This window comes from Piliocolobus tephrosceles, chromosome 1 (genome assembly GCF_002776525.5).
Source record: "Piliocolobus tephrosceles isolate RC106 chromosome 1, ASM277652v3, whole genome shotgun sequence".
Taxonomy (NCBI): Eukaryota; Metazoa; Chordata; class Mammalia; order Primates; family Cercopithecidae; genus Piliocolobus; species Piliocolobus tephrosceles.
The window spans coordinates 30,232,858-30,255,060 of record NC_045434.1 but is presented as its reverse complement, the minus strand read 5'-3'; the positions used below and the strand labels follow the sequence as shown (position 1 = coordinate 30,255,060).

Below are 22,203 nucleotides of genomic sequence, written 5' to 3'. Positions count from 1 at the left end.
TTTTTTTTTTTTTTTTTTTTTTTTTTTTTTTTTTTTTTTTTTTTTTGACAGAGTCACCCAGGTTGGAGTGCAGTGGCACAATCTTGGCTCACTGTAACATCTGCCTCCTGGCTTCAAGTGATTCTCCTGCTTCAGCCTCACTAGTAGTTGGGATTACAGGCATGCACCACCATGCCAGCTAATTTTTGTATTTTGAGTAGCTGGTCTCAAACTTCTGACCTCAAGTGATCCACCTGCCTTGGCCTCCCAAAGTGCTGGGATTATAGATATGAGCCACCATGCCCAGCTTTGTTGTATGTTTTTTGATTTGAGATTACCATAAGACTTTCAAATAGTATCTTATAGTTCATTATTTTAGACTGATGACAACTTAATATAGATTGTATAAACAAACAAAGAGAAAAACAAATAAAAACTACATTTTAACTTCATTCCCCTCCAACTGTTTACCTCTTTGTGGTTTTTATTTATATCCTATTGTACCGTCTATGTCTTGAAAATTCTTATGTTTGATAGGTTAATCTTTTAGTCTTTCTATTCAAAATATGAGTAGTTTACCCACTGTAATTACAATATCATACATAGTATTTTGTGGTTTTCTGTGTACCTACTATTACCAGTGAGTTTTATATATTCTGATGATTTCTTATTGCTCAATCACATCCTTTTCTTTCAGATTAAAAAACTCCCTTTAGCATTTCTTCTAGGACAAGTCTAGTGTTGATGAAATCCCTCAGCTTTTGTTTGCCTGGGAAAATATTTCTCTGATGTGTTTGAAGGATATTTTCATGGATATACTGTTCTAGGGTAAAAGTTATTTTCCTTTAGCACTTTAAATATGTCATGCTACTCTCCCCTGGCCTATATGGTTTCTACTGAAAAGTCTGTTACTAGATGTATTGGAGTTCCATTATATATTATTTGCTTCTTTTCTCTTGCTGCTTTTAGGATCTTTATCCCTGATTTTTGGGAGGTTGATTATTAAATCTTGAGGTAGTCTTCTTTGGGCTAAAACTGCTTGGTGTTCTATAATCTTCTAGTGCTTGAATATTGATATATTTCTCTAGGTTTGGGAAGTTCTTTTTTTATTAATATTCCTTTGAATAAATTTATTCCTTTGAATAAATTTTCTACCTCGATCTCTCTCTACCTCTTCTTTAAGGCCAGTAACTTTTAGATTTGTCCTTTTGAGGCTGTTTTCTAGATCTTATAGGAGTGCTTCATTGTTTTTTATTCTTTTTTCTTTTGTCTCCTCTGACTGTATTTTCAAATAACCTGTCTTTGGGCTTACTAGTTCTTTCTTCTGCTTGATCAATTCTACCGTTAAGAGACTCTCATGCATTGTTTGGTATGTCAGTTGCATTTTTCAGCTCCAGAATTACTGCTTGATTCTTTTAAATTGTTCCAAATTCTTTGTTAATTTTATCTGATAGGATTCTGAATTCTTTCTCTGTGTTATCTTAAATTTCTTTGAGTTTCCTCAAAATAGCTATTTTGAATTCTCTGTCTGAAAGGTCACATATCTCTTTCACTCTGGGATTGGTCACTGGGGCTTTATTTAGTTTGTTTGATGAGATCCTGTTTTTCTGACTGATCTTCTTGCTTGTGGATATTCACTGGCTTCTGGGCATTGAAGAGTTAGGTATTTATTGTAGGTATTGCAGTCTGGGCTTGTTTGTACCTGTCCTTCTCGGGAAGCCTTTCTAAGTATTTGAAGGGTGTTGTGATCTAAGTTTTTGGTTACTCTGGCCGTATCTGCATTAGGGGACACCCCAAGCTCAGTAACGCTGTGGTTCTTGCAGACTTGTGGAGATACTGTCTTGGTGGTCTTGGATAAGATGTGGGAAAATGCCCTGGATTATCAGGCAGAAACTCTTTTTTTCTTTTCTTACTTTCCCCTCAACAAACAGAGTCTCTCTCTCTGTGCTAAGCTGCTTAGAACTGGGGGAGGGGTAACACAAGCACCCCTGTGGCCACCACCACTAGGACTACCCTGGGTCAGACCTGAAGCCAGCATGGCACTGGGTCTTGCCCAAGGCCTGTGGTGACCACTGTCTGGTTATTGCTTATATTCATTCAAGGCCCAATGGTCTACAGTCAGCAGTTGGCCAATACAGCCAGGCATGTGTCCTTCCCTAAAGGCAGCAAGTTCCCCCAGGCTCTGGGTGGGTCTGGAGATGCCATCTGGGAGTCAAGTCCTGGAGTCAAGAACCTTAGGAATCTAGCTGGTACTCTGTTCTACTGCAGCTGAGCTGGCACCCAAGCCATAAAACAAAGTCCTTCCCACTTTTCCTCTCCCCTTTCTTCTAACAGAGTAGTCTCTCCATGCGGCAACCACTGCCCAAGCCCACAGCAAGTACCACCTGGCTTCTGCTGATATTCACTCAAGGCTCAAGGGCTCTGCAATCAGCCTGTGGTGAATACTGCCCAGCATGGGTCTCTCCCTTCAGGGCAGTGGGCTCTCCAGGTCTAGGCAAGACCCAGAAATGCTCTCCAGGAGCCAGGCTTAGAATCAGGGACCTCAGGATCCTGCTTGGTGTGCTACTCCACTGTGGCTGAGCTGGTACCCAGGTTGCAAGACAAAGTCCCATTTCCTCTTCCCTCTCCTTTCATCAAGCAGAAGGTGTCTCTCCCCATAGTCACTACAGCTGGGGAATGTTCTGGGTCACCCCTGAAGCCAGCATGGCTCTGAGTCTCACCCAAGGCCCGCGGTGAGTACTGCCTGGGTATCACCGATGCTTATTCAGGACCCAAGGGCTCTTTAGTCAGCAGGTGATGAATCCTGCCAGGACTGGGTCCTTCCCTTCAAGGCAGCTGGTTCCCTTTTGGCCCAGGATATGTCTAGAAATATCACCTTGGAGTTAGGGCCTGGAATGGGGGCCTCAGGACTCTGCTTGGTGCCCTGTTCTACTGTGGCTGAGCTGGTATCCAAGTTGCAGGACAAAGTGTTATTCACTTTTCCCTCTCTTCTCCTCAAGCAGAAGAAAGGAGTCTCTCCCAGAGCTGTAAGCTATGTCACCTGGGATTGGCAGAGGGGTGGCAAGCACTCTCATGGCCATTCAGGCTGATGTCTCACTAGGTGATGTGCACCCCAAGTCCACTGGCTCTGATCCCTGCATAGCACTAGGACTTGCCCAGGAATTGCAGACCTCGTGGTGTAGATGGCCTTTCAAGTTTATTTAGGACCCCATAGCACTTTAGCCTGTAGTGGTGGGGCCTGCTGGAACTCAGATTCCAACTGTTGGGATGTACGTCCCCTCTGGCTAGGGCTGGTCTAAATGCTGCATCCATGGGTGCCAGCTGAATTCTGCCCCATGTTGCTTTCTACTATGATGGGAAGCATTGAATTGTAGTGCAAAGTCCCACAATCACTGTGCTCTCCCTCCCTCAAGCATAGAGATTCTGTGTCTGCACTGTGTGGCTATTGCCAGGGGTATGGGGGAAATGTGGTGTAGGCAGTTCAAAACTGTCTTTCCTACCCTCTTCAGTGCCTCTTTCCTTAATATGATGTTAAAATGAGGTACTGTGATTGCTTACCTGATTTTTGGTTCTGATGTTGGTGGTTTTTTTGGATGGATAGTTGTTCAATTTGGTGTTTCTGTGGGGTGGAGTGGACAGTGGAGGCTTCCATTTGACTATCCTGCTCTGCCTCTTGTCTTTGTCTTGTCATGTGTATGTTTCTGTCCATTCTTTCAGATGCAAGACTGACTTTGAAAAAATATATTGCAAAAGTCTCTTTAGCTGTTACTGACACTGAAAAGGGATCAGGGAAACTCCTTAAGGAAGACAAGGTATTGTATTGTGATTATTGCTTGTTCTGTGGTGTTTTGAGAATTTTGTCTTACATTTTAATTTTTGCACTGATGTTCTAAAGGCAGGTTGTGGTCCTTACTTCCTCCCTCCTGCCTCTTTCTTTCCTTCTTCCCTCCTACCTTCCCTTCCTTTCTTTATAAACCTCTAATAGAGGATAGTCTGATCAAAACTAAAATAAATAGTATTAAAGAGTGACATAGAGATGTACTAAGTATCAAACCCAGCAACATGGCTGAATCTTAGAAATGTAATACTGAGTAAAAAAAAAAAAAAAATCAAAGACTACATAGATTTTTATAAAGCTCAAAAACAAGCAATTACAAACTATATAATTTAGGGATGCCTACATATGGGAGTAAAACTATTTAAAAAGCCAGGCAAAGGGATAAGCACAGATCATAGTTATCTCTTGAAGGCAGTCAGGGGGTGGGATGGTGAGGGACGGAAGCTGCATTAATAGTACTGGTAGTGTTCTGGTTCTTCTGTTGAGTAGTAAGGTCCAAAATAATACAATGGAAATATTCATTTCATTATTTTGCTTCAAAACTGAGATATACATTATATATTTTGATATATATGTACATGTACAAACACATTGCATATTATTTAATGTGTCAAATTTTCCAGAATGGGAAAAAAGATACACAGATGTAAACATAGTAATTTTTTTTTTTTTTTTTTTTTTTTTGTTGAGACGGAGTCTCGCTCTATCACCCAAGCTGGAGTGCAGTGGCCAGATCTCAGCTCACTGCAAGCTCCGCCTCCCGGGTTCCCGCCATTCTCCTGCCTCAGCCTCCTGAGTAGCTGCGACTACAGGCGCCCGCCACCTCGCCCGGCTAGATTTTTGTATTTTCTTTTAGTAGAGACAGGGTTTCACCGTGTTAGCCAGGATGGTCTCGATCTCCTGACCTCGTGATCCGCCTGTCTCGGCCTCCCAAAGTGCTGGGATTACAGGCTTGAGCCACCGCGCCCGGCGTAAACATAGTAATTTTAAAGCCCACTTGCCACATATCTAAGTACTATCTAAGCATTCCCTGTGGAATAGTTTAGTTCTCCGAATGTGCATTTAAAAAATATACTGAGGGTATCTGAAATGTGTTTTGGTTTTAAATTATTTCCTATATTTTTGTGCCGGATGCTCTGTGAATTTCCTGTGACCTATTATTCAGATGAAAAAGAATTAGGTATTGCTAAAAGTATAAGATATCACCAAGTCTAAACAGTTGATAAGTTATACATTTTCTCATGTAGAGTACTCTACAAAATCTCTTGTGAAACAAATAAAATGTAGGAAAAATTCTATTAGAATAGCTTTTGGAGCTATCAGATCTGCAAAAAGCAAAATTTTCCTGACACAAAGAAATAGTGCTTTGTCAAACTAGTTACTAGAACATTCTTATTTTAATTTTTAAAAATTTGATTATTTGAACTAGAAATTATTATGTATACATAGTAATAATTAGAAAAAAATCAAAATGTCTAAAACAAGCCTAATAGTTTTTCCTTTTCTATTTCTATTCTTATTACCCACTCTGTGGTTCTAATAACAATTTTGTGTTATGTTTTTCCTTTCACTTATATAATCATATGTATCCATACACATAATAGGAATTTTATGAAAGATTTTGTTTTTATAAAAATGAGATCACACATATATATTATTCAATTTTACTTTTTTTCTTCTTAATAAGATATTATGGACACCTCTAAGTCTACTTCCTTCTACATACTTCTGCATATTCTACTGCTTGTTATTTAACAATGTGGACAGGACATACCACAAATGTATTTATTTATCTTTATTATTACAGACCATAGTACAATAAACATCTTAAATCAGACATCAGAAATTTGCTGCATATGTGCAACGAGATAATTTTATAGTGCAAACTGAGAGATTTTCAGTAAGGTGGAGCTTTTCTTGTATTTCTTGAACTTCCTCCTGTGAACCATTTGAGAGGGAATAAAATATCAGCATTGTCTTTTGAGTTGCATGCAACTCATACCATCCACCTATTCTTTTCTGGTCTTTGCAAGTACTTCTTTTAGTCACAGGGCTTAACAAAAATGAAGAATTAGGGAGAAAGTGTAGAATGGTACCAGGCTTCATGACTCTTGATGGTGAGTTTTATTGTGCTCATATTCCACTAATGTTAGAGCTGCACTGTCCAATATAATAGACACTAGCCACATGTGACTATTCAAATTTGAATTATTTAAAATTAAATAAAATTTAAAATGTAGTTCCTTAGTCACCCTAGCCACATTTCTAGTGCCCAATAGCTATTTATATCTAATGGCTACTGTATTGGACAATGCAGGTACAGAATATTTCTATCATCACAGAAAGTTTGGTTGGTTTAGAACTGTGCTGGTTTAGAGATACTGTTGAGTTTTATTTTTCAGTAAATAAGTGGAGAGCAAACTCTGTATTTCTGTCCCTAGAATACCATCCTCAGTGCATGCCGTGCAAAAAATGAGTGGTTGGAAACCCATACAGAAGCTTCCATTAATGAGCTTTTTGAGCAGAGACAACAACTGGAAGATACTGTGACTCCTATCTTTGCAAAAATGACTACACCACGTAAGTTTTGGATAAAAGGTGGTTTGAATGTCAGAAAGGATGAAAATTAAGTTCAATGTTGTTATTTCTGAGATATTCTGATTTTAACAATCTTCATTAAGTAGTCATTAACATTGTTACAAGCACTAATCTATGATATAGTTCCCTAGTTTCAACATTGTTACAAGCACTAATCTATGATATAGTTCCCTAGTTTCATTATTTTCAATATTAGTAATAATAACTGAATTCTTCCTACAGGAAATGTCTAATACTAATCTTAATATTACCATTATCAGTCATTAAATTTTATGTGATTACTGTCACTTTGCTTTGATTTTTTTTTTTTTTTTTTTTTTGAGGCAGAGTCTTGCTCTGTTACCCAGGCTGGAGTGCAGTGGTGTGATTGTAGTTTACCGCAGCCTCCAACTCCTGGGCTCAAGTGATACTCCTGCCTCCTGAGTAACTGGGACCACAGGCGGGCATCACCATGCTTAGCCTATTTTTAAATTTTTTATGGGGATAGGGTCTTGCTATGTTACTCAGGCTGGTCTTGAACTCCTGGCTTCATGTTCCTCCTGCCTCAGTCTCCTGAAGTGTTGGAATTACAGGTGTGAGCCACCACACTGGGCCTGTCTTTGATTTTGATTCTCATCTAGGAGGTATCTCCTCCTGGGAGATAGGGTGACAACATTTTATTTTATTTATTTTTATTTTTATTTTTTTCTTTCAACATTTATTTTAAGTTCCAGGGTACATGTGCAGGATGTGCTGGTTTGTTACATAGGTAAACGTGTGCCGTGGTGGTTTGCTGCTCAGATCAACCCATCACCTTGGTATTAAGCCCAGCATCCACTAGCTATTCTTCCTGATGCTGTCCCTCCCCCAACCTCTACAGTGTATGTTGTTCCCCTCCATGTGTCCATGCGTTCTCATCATTCAGCTCCCACTTACAAGTGAGAACATACGGTGTTTGGTTTTCTGTTCCTGCATTAGTTTGCTGAGGATAATGGCTTCCAGCTCCATCCATGACTCTTAAATGGACATGGTCTTGCTCCTTTTTATGGCTGCATAGTATTCCATGATATATATGTTCCACATTTTCTTTACCCAGTCTATCATTGATAGGCATTTGGGTTGATTCCATGTTTTTGCTATTGTGAATAGTGCTGCAATGAACATACATATGCATGTATCTTTATAATAGAATGATTTATATTCCTTTGGGTATATAGCCAGTAATGGGATTGCTAGGTCAAATGGTATTTCCATCTCTAGATCTTTGAGGAATTGCCACACTGTCTTCCACAATGGTTAAATTAATTTACATTCTCACCAACAGTGTATAAGAATTCCTTTTTATCCACAACCTTGCCAGCATCTGTAGTTTCTGGACTTTTTAATAATTGTCATTCTGACTGGCATGAGATGGTGTGTCATTGTGTTTTTGATTCGCATTTCTCTAATGATCAGTGATGTTGAGCTTTTTTTCATGTTTGTTTACTGGCCACATGAATGTGTTTTTGTTGTTGTTGTTTGTTTGTTTTTTTGAGGCGGAGTCTCACTCTAGTCACCCAGACTGGAATGCAATGCTCACTGTAACCCCCGCCTCCTGGGTTCAAGTGATTATCTTGCCTCAGCCTCCTGAGTAGCTGGGATTACATGTGTGCCACCATGCCTAGCTAATTTTTATATTTTTTGTGGAGAGGGGGTTTCACCATGTTGGCCAGGCTGGTCTTGAATTCCTGACCTCAGGTGGTCCATCCACCTCAGTCTCCCAAAGTGCTGAGATTACAGGCGTGAATCCACCATGCCCGGCCTTTTTTTTTTTTTTTTAATGTTGTCTTTTGAGAAGTGTCTATTCATGTCTTTTGCCCACTTTTTAATGGAGTTGTTTTTTTTTCTCATACATTTGTGTAAGTTCCTTGTAGACTCTTGATATTAGACCTTTGTCAGATGAATAGATTGCCAAAGTTTTCTTTTCTTTTCTTTTCTTTTTTTTTTTGAGACGGAGTCTTGCTCTGTCACCCAGGCTGGAGTGCAGTGGCCGGATCTCAGCTCACTGCAAGCTCCGCCTCCCGGGTTTACGCCATTCTCCTGCCTTAGCCTCCCGAGTAGCTGGGACTACAGGCGCCCGCCACCTCGCCCGGCTAGTTTTTTGTATTTTTTAGTAGAGATGGGGTTTCACCGTGTTAGCCAGGATGGTCTCGATCTCCTGACCTCATGATCCGCCCATCTCGGCCTCCCAAAGTGCTGGGATTACAGGCTTGAGCCACCGCGCCCGGCCGGAGTTGTGGATTTTTAAAGGTTAAGACACTTAACCCAGTCCAGGTATTACAGTATGACAGAATGCTTCTTGCCATCTAGAACTAATATGAATTACATGATCTGTTGAGCACACCCACAGCACTCTCCTAGGAGCTTACCACTTAGTTTGTGAGTAGAATATACCTGAAAAGATAATCTAAGTGCTCTATATGATCAGAGAAGCCTAAGTATAAAGAGAAAGCATCACGAAGAAAGAATAGTTTCCTGAAAGGATGGGTAGCCAGCGTGAAGTATGAAGGAAATTCTAGAATGAAAACACAATATTATGATCAAAAGTGGAAATGTGGGAATAAGAAAGTAGCCAGTACCCATCTGGCTGATTGTAGTTGAGTCTGTGTCAAGGTACATTAGAAATGTAGAAAATAGAGGTATTGAAAAGTTAACATGTGAACATTTTATTAAAACTACTAAATTGTAAACGTAGAAGTTTAGGCTTTATTTTTTGGGCAGCAGGATGCCATTTAAAGGCTTTGGGGTGGGAGAGAAGAGAGATTAAGTAGGGGAGGATAATCTGGCCTAGTGTGTAAAATGGATTGGAGGGAGAGGAGACTAGAGAAAGTGAGATGAGTATAGTTTAGGAGTGAGATAATTAAGACCTGAATTATTTTTTATTTTTTAAGATTTTGTGTTTTGCTTAATTGGTTTTTCAATTACATTTTTTTTTTTTTTTTTTTTTTTTTTTTAGATACAGGGTCTTGCTATGTTACCCAGGCTGCACTTGAATTCCTGGGTTCAAGCAGTCTTCCTGCCTCCACCTCCTAAGTAGCTGGGACTATTGGATATACAGTTATTCCCACCTCTCCACCAGTACCATTAACCTGGCCCAGCAATCCCCCCTCCTTCCCTTCTCACCTGTGAAGATTTGCCTCTCTCCCCCAACTCCCTAAATCACATGTTCTGTAAGCACCTTCACATCATAGAATGTTAGATCTTGATGGAACCTCTGAAATGAACCCTGACTTCTCAGTGAAGAAAGTGAAGAGGACAGAGGTTTAGCAGTTTATTCAAAATTATTCTCATCAATGGCAGAACTAAGGATAATAATACTGATTATATGGGAAATGTGACCTCACAGCTTTAAATATAATGAAAAGAAGAGACTATTTGAATGACATACCAACAACACCAGGGTTGCATTAGTAGCTGGTTCAGGCTGGAACAATCTAATCATTCCATGCTTATTGTCTTAAAAAGTGGCTTCATTTTGTTTCATATTACAAACTAATTAAATGTCATTTTAAAATCTGTTTCCTTTCAGGTCAAGTGAAAAGTGCCAAATCTATAACAAGCCATGACCAGAAGAGAAGTCAAGATGATACCTCCCACTGAACATACGCTTTGTAAAAGGCCACATTTTCTTCTAGTATCTGAAAGACAAACCTATTCATGCCATTTGAAATCAAGAAAACAGATGTGGGTTTCTTGAAGTATTTAAGTACGACATTACATCACCCTTATTTTGTTTGACCTGTTCAAGCATGCTTATGTCTGGACCCTCTGGCCTCGCCTCTGCTCCTCCAAGCCCAGCCCCATGTGAGTTTCACGTGCTCCTTCAGGAAAGCACTTGGGTATAAATCATTAGGCTTTAAGAACTACTCAGAGAATCTAATAATTTTCTGTGTAGTTGAGGCATTCCATATAAAGGGACATATTTGGCTATTTCCAGAGAAAAAAATTGTTCTCCCTCTCTAAAAAGGAAATTTTCTGGAATGACACTTGGAGCAAGGAAATATTAAGACTGGTGTGGATTAGGAGCCTCTGGGTACAGCTATCACTTTTTATGTCCAAATTAAAATTCACCTGTGAGGTGGGATATACCTCTGAGTAAAACTCCTCTTTATCTTTGACCTCCTTCTCTCTGTCAATTAATAAACACAAATCTGTATAGTTTTAGATTTAGAAGAGTTCTCCTATTCTATAAGGCTGGCAATACGGATATTGTAACTGGATTGAAGGCCATTTCCCCTCCCATTCTGTTTTACATTTCCTAGGTTTTAAGTACCATAGTTGGTTTCATATTGGTGGTTTGAAAGCCTTTTTTCTAGTTTATTTAATCAGGCGCCTCAACCCTCTCTTACGTTGTGACTTTATGGAAAAGTTTTGTAGAAAAGAAAATGGTTTTTAAAAAGCATTTATTGTTTGTTCTTATGACTTTCTCTTCTTTGTCCTGTTCTGAAAGCTAGTTTTCCCTTATGGGAGAAGGAAAAGGAATGGGTAATTCAGTCATACTTGGTCAGTTGACATGTATTTAACCATGGTTTTGAGATAACTCTGTTTTAAATGTCTCCCAAAATTTTAAGTTTTTTATCTTTTTAATGTATGAGCAATTCAGTTTCAATTTTTTAAAGCAAAAGAATACTGTAATAACTTTCACCCACCTTTTTGGCCGACCCAGTGGGTGTTTATGGAGCAGTACAAAGAAGACCTGTGTTTGCTCCTTTTTCTTTTTTTCCTTCCTTCCCCCTTCTCCCTTTCCCTTTCCCTTACCTTCCCCTTCCCTTCCCCTTCCCTTTCCTTCCCTCCCCTTCCCCTCCCTTCCCCTCCTTTCCTCTTCCTTCCCTTCCCCTCCCAATCTTCTTCTCTCTCCTCCTCCTCCCTCCTCCTCCTTCCCTTCTCTTCTCTTCTCTTCTCTTCTCTTCTCTTCTCTTCTCTTCTCTTCTCTTCTCTTCTCTTCTCTTCTCTTCTCTTTCCCCACCCCCACAACCCCTTCTTGACAGGGTCTCCCTCTCTTGCCCAGGCTGGAATGCAATGGAGTTATCATGATCATAGCTCACTGTAACCTGCAACTCCTGCACTCAAGTGATCCTCCCACCATGCTTGGGTAATTAAAAAATAAACATTTGCAGCCCGGGTGCTGGCTCACACCTGTAATCCAAGCACTTTGGGAGGCCGAGGCAGGCGGATCACCTGAGGTCAGGGGTTTGAGACAAGCCTGGCCAACATGGTGAAACCCTGTCTCTACTAAAAATACAAAAATTTAGTTGGATGTGGTGGCATGCACCTGTAATCCCAGTGACTTGGGAGACTGAGGCAGGAGAATCACCTGAGCCCGGGAGGTGGAGGTTGCAGTGAGCCGAGATTGCAACACTGCATTCCAGCCTGGGTGACAGAGCGAGACTCCATCTCAAAAAAATAATAATAATAAAAACAAATGAACGTTTGCAGAGATAGAATCTTGCTACATTTCCCAGACTGGTCTTTGAGTTCCTGGCCTCAAGCATTCCTCCTGACTTCGCCTCCCAAAGTCCTGGGATTACAGCTGTGAACCACTATGCCTAGCCCATTCTCTTAATACAGTATATTGTGCGAAGACCAGTGTCCTTAAGCATTGCAATAATTTAGGAAAAGTCCAGGTGCCATTTTTGTCCTTTCTATTCTAACTCTACATTTTCTGAACTTGGATTTTGAATACAACATTACTTTATAGGAGTGTGTTCCAGATTAGGGAGGGATTCCTGGATTCTTACTTCAAAGATTTCTAAATTAGACCAAGGCATTTCTGGATACCCCTTAGTATAAGATAAACCTATTTTCCCTCTTTATTAATCTTTCAATCCTTATCCTCAAACTTTGTATAGCTTTTGATACATTTGCTGATGCTATTTTTAAACTCTTTGTGTTGGCACTTTTATGCCAGTTATGATTCCTCTACTCTCTTAAAACTGCTTTTCTAACTCCTTCACCAGTTCCTCTTCTTCCTCTTGCCCCCAGTTGTGGGAATTTCTCAAAATTCAATCCTAACCTTTGGTAAAGCAATCTGTAATTCTCTATTCCATGACCTTCCCTGTCACCAGTATTATGAAGAATGAGTCCTTCCCTCTTTAGGGCACCCATAGTGCAAATAGCCTCATACTGTATTCTACTTAATTGTTCACAAGTTTGTCTTTCTGTGTGAACTGTAAGCTTTTTGAGGGTAGGGACTTTGTTTTGTTCTTTTTTATACCTAAAAAGTCCGTAAGATAGTAAATTAGTATATAACTTAATGAATTACCTTTTAGTAGTATCTTATACATAGAATTCATTACCTCTTCATTAATTTATAGAGCTCGTGCACCTTTATAAAAATGACTCCCAACACTTATCTCCATATTTTGCCCCATTTTAACTGCTACTCCTCTAGCAGATAAGCCATACATACATCCAACATTGTAACTCTATGCCTAATTTCTCCTCTGACCTTCTATTTTCTGAGCCTTCACCTTGAATGTCACTTTACTTTTTGGCATGTGAACCAAGTGATTACCAACAAATTCCTAGATCTCATGTCAAAGATTCCTTTGATGTGAGAATCTGAACATTTATTTATAGCTATGGATTTATAATTTTAGTCCATTTTGAGAGATATAGTATATCTTGTTACATATTGTTGCACTGAATTATAGATATATTCATAGGAGAGTTTAAATGCCCTTAGGCTTTGAGTTTGAGCTGTTACATAGGTAGCTGCATGGCTTTTTCTGAACATCCACAAAGTAATCACTATTCAAAGTGCATGCTAATAAATCAACAAAGCCTCCACATTATTTGGGAAGTAGTCAATCAAAGGCTAAATTCAGTGTTATAACTTTTAGACAGTAGTTCTTTAGACTTCTGTATTTAATTAACCAGAAAAAATGTAAAAAAATAAGGGAAGGAGATTGATAGGACATCATTAAGGAAACAACTACTATCTACTATCACTATCATTTAACAAAAGACATTTTAACACCAGAAAAGGGAAGAGATCTCAGTGTAGGGCTCTACCATTTAAGTTAAATAAATTAAATTTTATTATAGATCTTTATGTTGTATTTATTTTTCTTATTTTGTCATATATGATGGAACTTTTGTCATGAATCAGAACTGGCCAGTGGTCCAGCCTTTGAGAACTACTGCTCTGGACTAAGTAGATTGCTATTTAGATTAACATGATGCCCCCAGATTGTAAAGGACTGACAGTTACCCCCATGTTCAATCTAATATGTGGTAGATTGTATTTTCCAAGATGGCCACATCTCCCTTCCCACATGCTCTTCTTACAATATGGTCATGATATTCCTTGCATAGAGAGATGTGTCTCTGTTCTTTCCTCTTGAATCTGGGCAGGCTCGTCACTACAGTGGAAGTGATTCTATGTGATTTCTGAGGCTAGATCATAAAAGGTGATGCGACCTCTGCCTAACTAGGGGAAATGCTTTCTCTTGAGATGCTCACTCTTGATCAGTCTATAGAAAGATCCACAGGAAGGAACTGAGGCCCCAGCCCACAGCCTTGGTTGAGCTCCAGCCTGCAATCATCCCCAACTTGCCAGCCATATGAGTGAGCCATCTTAGAAGCAGATCCTCCAGTCAAGCCAGCCCAGCTGATGCGGTATGGAGTGGACACAAGCCTTCTCTGCTGAGCCATGCAAAAAATTGCAGACTTGTGAATGAAATAAATGATTGTTATTGTTTTAAGCTACTCAGTTTTGTGTTTGTTTGTTACTTGACAATATATAATTCACAAATTTTACAACTTGGAAGTAAGAAATTGACATAACAAAACCTAAAATACGTGGCATTGTCTTTGGGACTGGATGTAGGCAGAGGACAAAAAGGCCTGGAGGAGGGTGTGGGTGAAAGCTATAGGCCTTCAAGTACAGTCTTAGCAGAAGCCCTAGGGCCTTCTAGGAGGCTGTTGGTGAGTTTATGGTAAAGAGAGGAAAATGCTATTGGAAGCTGGAGAAACCTTTGTTAGGAGATGGTAAGTTTGGCCACATTTTGTCTAAGTAATGAACTCGATGACCCTGCTAAGGATATTTCCAGACTGAGTGTTCAAATACCACCTGGCTTCTACTAAATGAGAGGAGAGAAACTGAGAAGGAACATTTCAGCTTGCAAATAAAATTTAGAAGATTTCAAGAGCCAGTGCTCACTGGCTTTGAAAATAAAATTGCTTTTCATTCCTATCCTTTCTAGATGGCAAAAAGTTCTCCACCTAAGGAATGGTTTCTGGGAAAAGATAAAATCTATGGTGGAATTATAAAGTCATTTGTTAAGAATTCAGAAATATCTAAGGTCGTGCTTTATAGGACCTTTCAGACTTTAGGTGGGCTTTCTCCATGCAGCTGGGAAGGTGGCCTCTATCTGCTCTGGGCAGTCATCATCACAACTAAACCTAAGTGGAGAAAGAATAGCTATCTCCCATTAATGTAATATACCAATCTAGGGAACCATCTAATTGGTATTGTCTGAGTCCATGCCCACTCCTGAACCAATTATAATGTTTGGAGGATGGGAAACTGACTAACCCCCCTGTGTTATGTGTCTATCTCAGTTAAATAGTATTGTCTCTTTCCAGAAGATGGAGTTGGGAGAAAACACACCAGGCAGCCTGTCAGCAGTCAACTCCCCAAATTGACCAGAATCTCCTTCAGCTGGATTTATACAAAATGGTGAAATATAACTTTATTATTGCTTTAAAAAAAAGCTCCATGAGAAAGGATAAAAAATTTGATCACCTCTATGTTTTAGTTATGTGCTTTCTTTAGTTTTCAGAACTATGTGTAAGCTAGCTGACTTTATGGATTTCCTCCAAGTTTTCCTGAAGTATGAGAATTTTTCTAAAGGCCATGGGGAATCTGAACTTCGAAACTTAAATTCAACCTACAGGAGTCTTAGCTGCAGGGCTTAGGTGAACCGAGTGAGTCTGAGGGGACTGCAGTAGGATAGGGACTAGGTAGAACGTGGAAGGGCATTATTCAAACTGATCTGAGGCAGTGCTAAGACCAGTTTGACTAAGGAGGGAGTCAAACTTAATTTTGAGAGGAATCAAGGTGACAACCAGTATATAGATAAGGTGAAGATCAGAACGGGAGGGTAGTGAACTTGGTAATGAGGTGAGTTAAGTAAAGGCAGAAGAGGGAAGAGTAAGGAATGGGTCTCTTAGGAGCGGGTCTGTGAATAAGACAATTTTTTTTTAACATAGTCCTTGGCATTATAGTAGGGATGGGCTCAGTGACTTAAAATAACCACACCAGTTTGTACAAAAAAGGAAGTCATAAAGAATATTTTAGGAGCTAGTATGTGGGCACCAGTATTGCTTGTCACAGTCATAGAGCTGTTGACTAGAATTGTGTTTAGTCTCAAGTAGGAATTGAGACTCACTTGTCAGAGGTTTCTTAATACATAGTGAAGGTGTAATCTTACTGCTGTGATGTTCTCCTTGGTGTCCTTGGGATGATGATGTGCAGCAACCTTGATGAATGTGGTATAGGAATGAGAGAGCAGAATTTGTCATAAAACAACTCTTCCTTGAAAGTAACCCACAAATTGATTATTGTTCATTTGTTTAATATTTATACTGTATTTGTTTTTAGTAATTATATATGAGGCAAGAAGTATGTAAGTTAGGCATCATGGAATTTGGAATGCATTTGTCCTCCCATGAAGAATGGGTAACACTGTTTCTTCAAATTAAGGAATGGAAACCAGTGATGGATAGGAGTTAGGAAAATGGAAGTGAGAAACATTGAAAAGGAAGGAGAGGTAGAAAAAGAAAATGAAACAGTATGACTGAAAAAGAATTAGAGAGGAGACAAGACTGTGTTGAAGAGGGTTAGGGCTGAGCCAGGTAGTGTTGGCATAAGAAATATAGAGTATATATTAAAAATATAGAAGGATATTCTGTCTACATTAATATCTTTGACCTTTTCAGCTATTATGTTGTTGTGGGACAATCAAAGATGGGAGAGACTGAACACAGTGAGTTCAGGAAAGGTCTTTATTAAAAGGTGATCACCTGGCTCAGTAGGGCTAGCGTCGAGGAAAGTCTGAGCTATAGACAAAGAAAGTAGCCACCTTGTAAGCAGTCAGTGGCCAGGAGCTACATGATGTAGGAAGCCTACTTACAGAAGTGAGAACAAAGGCAGTTGATCAGTCTTTTACATTTATCTGTACTGCATGTTCCATATTCCTGGGAAACCATGGTTCTGTATTAACTTTGTAACTTTGCAGTTGCGCTAGAGAGGTGAAGCAGGAACTCGCTGAGCCTCATGGAATGTGAAGCTAGTAAGTACATATAAGGCTAGCTGAGCACAGAAGGAAAAACAGGCTGTTAGTATTCTTTTCTAACTTAGACTCTTAGACTATGGGGGAGCTACTACACTTAGCTTTTGAAGGAAAAAGTAAAAATTTTTGGTTGTCTTTGATTATACTTGTAAAACTCATGAATTCCTTCTTCATCCCCTCTTTGGTGTTCACCATAAATGTAGATTAATAAAGAGCACCACAATAGTTTACTTTTTCTTGGTAGGCACATATTTTTCCTGGGGGACTGGTGGATATTTTTGTAATGCTATCATTTTGGTGGTAGTTGTTTGGTCCACTATCACTTCAATGGTAGACTGGATGCTTCTGATGAGGAGAGGTAAAAGAGAAGGCAATATTAGACATCCTCCAATTATAGCTATAAAACCTATTATCAAGATTTTAAAGCCTCCAAACCATGAGAACCATTTTCCAAAAAGTGAGTTTGGGCTTCACCCGGACCAAGTCTGGACTGGGGCATGGGCTAACTTCCACATTCTGGCAGTAATTTCCATAACAGCTCTTCTATTATTATTGATCTGTAAGCAAGAGTTGTTTAAATTAAGCTTACCACAAACTCCTCCTTCTGAGGCTAGGAGATAGTCTAATGCTAATCTATTTTGGTATATAGCATCTCTCATTTGAGTGGCCTGTATGGCTAACAGATCTACGGCTCGGGCTGTCTCATTGACTATGATCTCTAGTACTGCTTGCAATTTTATAATTTGATTTAACATGTAAATAGGGGTGTGGAAGACCCCTGATCCATCTTGGGCCTATGTAGCTGGCCCATATTATTTGATAATTCTTTTAGGAGACCATTCATTATCTTTCCAGCTAGCTATCTTAATGTCCTTTTTTTATGTTTGTGTTTATCTTTTCTACAGTACTTATCTGAGTAAAGACGTTTCTTCTGGTCCTTTTTTTTTTCTTCATTATAGACTGGGTAACTTAAATCTTCCCCTTGTTTCAGTGGGAGCAAGAAGAAGGATAGTCTTACTGTCTCTAACACACAGGCTCTGGTCCATTTCTTGGGCAATAGTTGATAGGCTTTTGTCCCACAGATCCAGTATAGTCCTGCTGGTGCTCTCCAAATGTTTGGAGCATCTAGTTGATACCACGACTGATTCAGCACTGGAAACTGAGAGAGGGGGTTAAAATCTGGTACAGAGGAATTGTCTATGAAGCTTCTCCACTGTTTCTTGTTCTTAGACTCTTTAAAATATTGTTGACCTAGATAGGTTGTATCTCCTACTGGAGTCTGAAAGTCTTTTCCCCATCATGCTATGCAGTATCTTCCAATGATGGGGGTTTTTAATAGCCAGACCCTTGGGTTTGCATTGAACTTTGTAACAAATCCAGTATGGTAAAGTTATCTTGTGGCATTAGTTCTCTAGCCTCCCAGGGCCATTGGTCACCTACACTGGTACCTCCATATATATAACATGAGGTGACTCCAAGATTAGTAGCAATACTTTCAGCTAGCTAAGCAAATAGGTTATTGGCTGACATTGGTGGAATCTGAACTTTTGGCTCCTTGGGGTTAAAATATTTATTGAAGGATTTGAAAAATCTGGACTGTGACATTGGACTGACTTGAACTTTAGCTCATTGAGTCTTTTTAATAATGACTAATGGAACACCTGGGTTTGCTCCTTCTTGATCAAAGCTTAGCTCTCCTTGATGTCCTTTAGTCCAAAAAGTTATGTTTGTCTTTAATATGATCAGATTAAGGGGGTCATGGCTTGCATGTTTTAGTCGCACAACCAATCTTTGCTTCTTGGCTGGCAAGCAGAGGTATTCTCCCTGTATATAGGTGTTGGTTGAACTCATGTGTGGTCCGTTGAATGTTACAGTCAGGACATTCTTCTTCTGGATCTCCTATTATGATCTTAGCAGCTTTACTGCTGACTCTTTATTGTCTTAACTTCTTGCAGACTCATCCTAGATTGGTTAGGATGCTGAGGTGTGCAGCCTGACAGGCATCAAAATATATAGAAACAGATCCTTTATGTGAATAAGGGAATACCTGTGTTTTGCTTGTGAGTTTTCTAGTTCCAGCGTCTTTAGGATTGGCCTATGAGGGTAACAAAGGTTTCCCTATTTGGATTTCAAACCAGAAGTCATAGGGTGGAAGGCCTGGATCATAACACACTTGAGGTTGCCCATTTCCTGGGTCACAGACAGAGTAGCTGGTTTGATTATAAACACATGTCTCCAGGGGAGTTCCTGTCCTGTACATTTATAATAAGTTTGATATAACAGGGTCTTAGTTATACTTTTACCAGACCAAGCTTCTATTATACAATTATGGCAGTTATCTTGGTTTCCTCCTGTGACTGCTAACATTATTGTTATTAGTGTGATCAAGTTTATACTATGCACGGGCATCCTCCTAGGCAACAAGTTTGATAGCAATTGCAAAAAACATAACAGCAAGAGAATCAGTATAAGCAATAGTATAACTACACTTGCAAATTCAATCTGTTTCCTATAGCCTTATCACTTTCTCCTGTTTGATGTCCTTTACAGTGGATAACTGCTACTTCCTTTGGAGCCCATACAGCCTCTAGGAGGTGCTCTATTTCTTTTTTGTTTTTTATTTTCTTTCCTTCAGTAGTTAACAGTCCTCTTTCTTTGTAAATGGCTCCATGAGCATGCAAGGTGGCAAAAGCAAATCTTGAGTCAGTATAGATGTTCACTGACTTTCCCTTCACTAGAAATAGTGCTCTTGTGAGAGCTATTAGTTCTGCCTTCTGTGCTGAGGTTCCGACCAGTAGAGGGCAGGCTTTGGTCACTGAGCTTAATGTGATGACAGCCTATCTGGCCTTTCTGATACCTTCAGATACGAAGCTGCTTCCATCAGTAAAATATTCAATGTCAGGGTCCTTTAGAGGCTGGTCTTTCAAGTCTTTTTGGCTTGAAAAGACCTCATCCACTGTTTCTATACAGCAGTGGTACCCTGGGGCATATAATGGGGGTTTCCCATGCTCCGCATATTCTATTGGTAACAGTGTGGCCAGATTTAGGGTATTCACAGTCTCTAAGGTGATGTATGGATTCTCACATAGGAGGCCTTGGTATCTTAGCATCCCAGGGTTAGAGAGCCAACAGTGTCCTCTCTGTTCCATCAGGGTGACAACTGTGTGGGGCACCCAAATTATCAGCTTCTGTCCAAATGTGAGTTTGTTAGCATCCTCAGCTAACAAGGCAGTGGTGGCCAGCACCTTGAAACAGGGTGGCCATCCTATAGCCACCAAGTCTACTTGCTCAGACAAATATGCTACAGGCTGATACCATGACCCTAGCATTTGCACTAAGACTCCTGTAGCCATTCCTTTTCTTTCATGAACATACAGGTAAAAGGGCTTTGCCATGTCTGGCAGCCCTAGTGCTGGTGCCTGGATTAAGGCTTTCTTAATTTTCTTGAAAGCCATATCTTGTTTCTTTTTTCAAAGGAGGGGCTCCTTTCTCCCACTTTTCGTTGCCTCATTAAAAGGTTTTGCTAAGAGTGAGTAGTTGGGGATCCACATGTGGCAGAAACCAGCTGCCCCTAGGAATTCCTGCACTAGTCACCTTGTGTCTGGCTGAGGAATGCTATAGTCTCTTTTTGCTCTTGCCCAAGCTCACACCGCCCTTGGGAGATGTAAAATCCAAGATACTGGACTCCTTGGCCACAGATCTGTGCCTTTTCCTTAGATACTTTATAGCCAGCTTTCCACAGCACTTGAAGGAGACTGTCCTTGGATACATTCCTTTCTGGTGGGTGCAGCTAGCAACAAATCATCTATGTATTGCAGTAAGACACATCAGTCCTAGGTGGCTGAAAGCCTTTAAGTCTGAGACAGGTGCTTCTTCAAAGATAGTTGGGGAGTTTTTAAATCCTTGGGGAAGTCTAGTCCAGGTATACTGAGATGGGCCCCACTCAAAGGCAAAGATATCTCGGCTTACAGGGGCCAATTGAATGCAGAAAAATGCATCTTTTATGTCTAAGCATGTGCACCAAGCGGCACTAGCAGGTATTTGTCCAAGCATAGTGTACGGGTTAGGCACAATAGCATGCAGTGTAGCTGCCACCTTGTTGGCCGCCCTTAAGTCTTGTACAGGTGGATAGTCACCAGAAGGTTTTAACACCGGCAGTAGGGGAGTATTCCATGAGGAAACACATCTTTCTATTATTCCAAACTCAAGGAACCTTTTTAAGTGTTTTTCAATTCCTCGGTTGGCCTCCATGGGAATGGGATATTGGCAGATCCACACTGGGTAGGTTCCTTGTAGTAGCTCTACTATGACAACTGCTTGATTCACTGCCAGCCCCGGGGGATTGTCTTCTGCCTGGACTCCTGGTAACTTAAGAAGTAAGTCTGTGAATAGTTTTTCTCCTTCAGTCACACTCTATCTTTACTTTCATAAAGTCTCCATTCCTCTGTTTTCAGGAATGTGAGTGTTAATACCATAGCCTTTCTTTGCCTTAGGCTTAAAGTCATGTCTCCACTCGGTGTAAAGGAGATCTGAGCCTGCAGCTTTTGTAAGAAGTCTTTTCCCAATAGTGGCACTGGGCAGTTTGGTAAGTATAAAAACATGTGTTGAACCTCTTGGTCTCCAATCATACATCTCTTCGATTTGAAAAAAGATGTCTTTTCTGTGACCTGTGGCCCTGATAATATTAGCATAGTCTTTTGATAACAGCCCAATTGTTTGAGTCACAACTGAGTGTTCAGCACCTGTGGCTACCATAAAGTCTATTTTTCGGCCCCTTACCACCATTGAGACCATAGGCTCCTTGGGGCCTAATGAGATGGAGCCTGGTCTGTCTCAGTCTTCAAGGTAGTCATTGGCTCCTGCCAGCCCAATTAGATCCATGTCGGATCCTACTACACCTTGCCTAGCAGTGGAAGGAGGCCCTGTCCAGTCATTCTGTCCCTGGTTGTTGCCCTTGTCCTTTTCTTTCTCTGGACATTCATCTTTCCAGTGCCCTCTTTGCTTGTATCTTGCACATTGATCTCTTTCTAGTCTAGGCTGATCTTCCTGACCTGTCCTGGTCTCCTGACCTGGGCTAGCTTGTCCTCTACTGTGACTGCGTCCACGAGCACGTCCACATCCTCTTGCAAATCCAGTCTCTCTTTCAACCAGGGCTGTGGCCAAGAACTCTGCCTTTTCCTTCACTCTACGCTTGGCCTCCCGCTTTGCTTCCTCATCTTGATTTACAAACATTTTGATTGCCACCTGGATAAGCTGGGAAATGTTCATACCTTCAAATCCCTCCAGCTTCTGCAACTTTCGCTTAATGTCATTTTGTGCCTGACTCACAAATGCCACATTAACCATGTACTGATTCCCTGCCACTTCTGGGTCAAAAGGTGTGTAGAGCCGGTAAGCCTCACAAAGCCTCTCATAGAACTCACTGGTGCTTTTATCTGGTTTCTGATGAACCTCTGAAACCTTTGCAATATT

At 40.3% G+C, this 22,203-nt stretch overlaps 1 protein-coding gene across 2 annotated transcripts in view; it reads left to right on the top strand.

Moving 5' to 3' along the window:
- ANKRD45 (ankyrin repeat domain 45) overlaps positions 1–10,603 on the top strand; it is a 51,730-nt gene extending 41,127 nt beyond the window's left edge. For both annotated transcript variants that reach the window (XM_023207033.1, XM_023207032.1), the window contains exons 4-6: positions 3,697–3,791; positions 6,259–6,397; positions 9,963–10,603. In XM_023207033.1, the coding sequence (XP_023062801.1) occupies positions 3,697–3,791; positions 6,259–6,397; positions 9,963–10,033 (305 nt within the window). In that variant the 3' untranslated portion in view covers positions 10,034–10,603. The remainder of the gene's footprint in view (positions 1–3,696; positions 3,792–6,258; positions 6,398–9,962) is intronic.
- Positions 10,604–22,203: the final 11,600 nt, after the last annotated feature.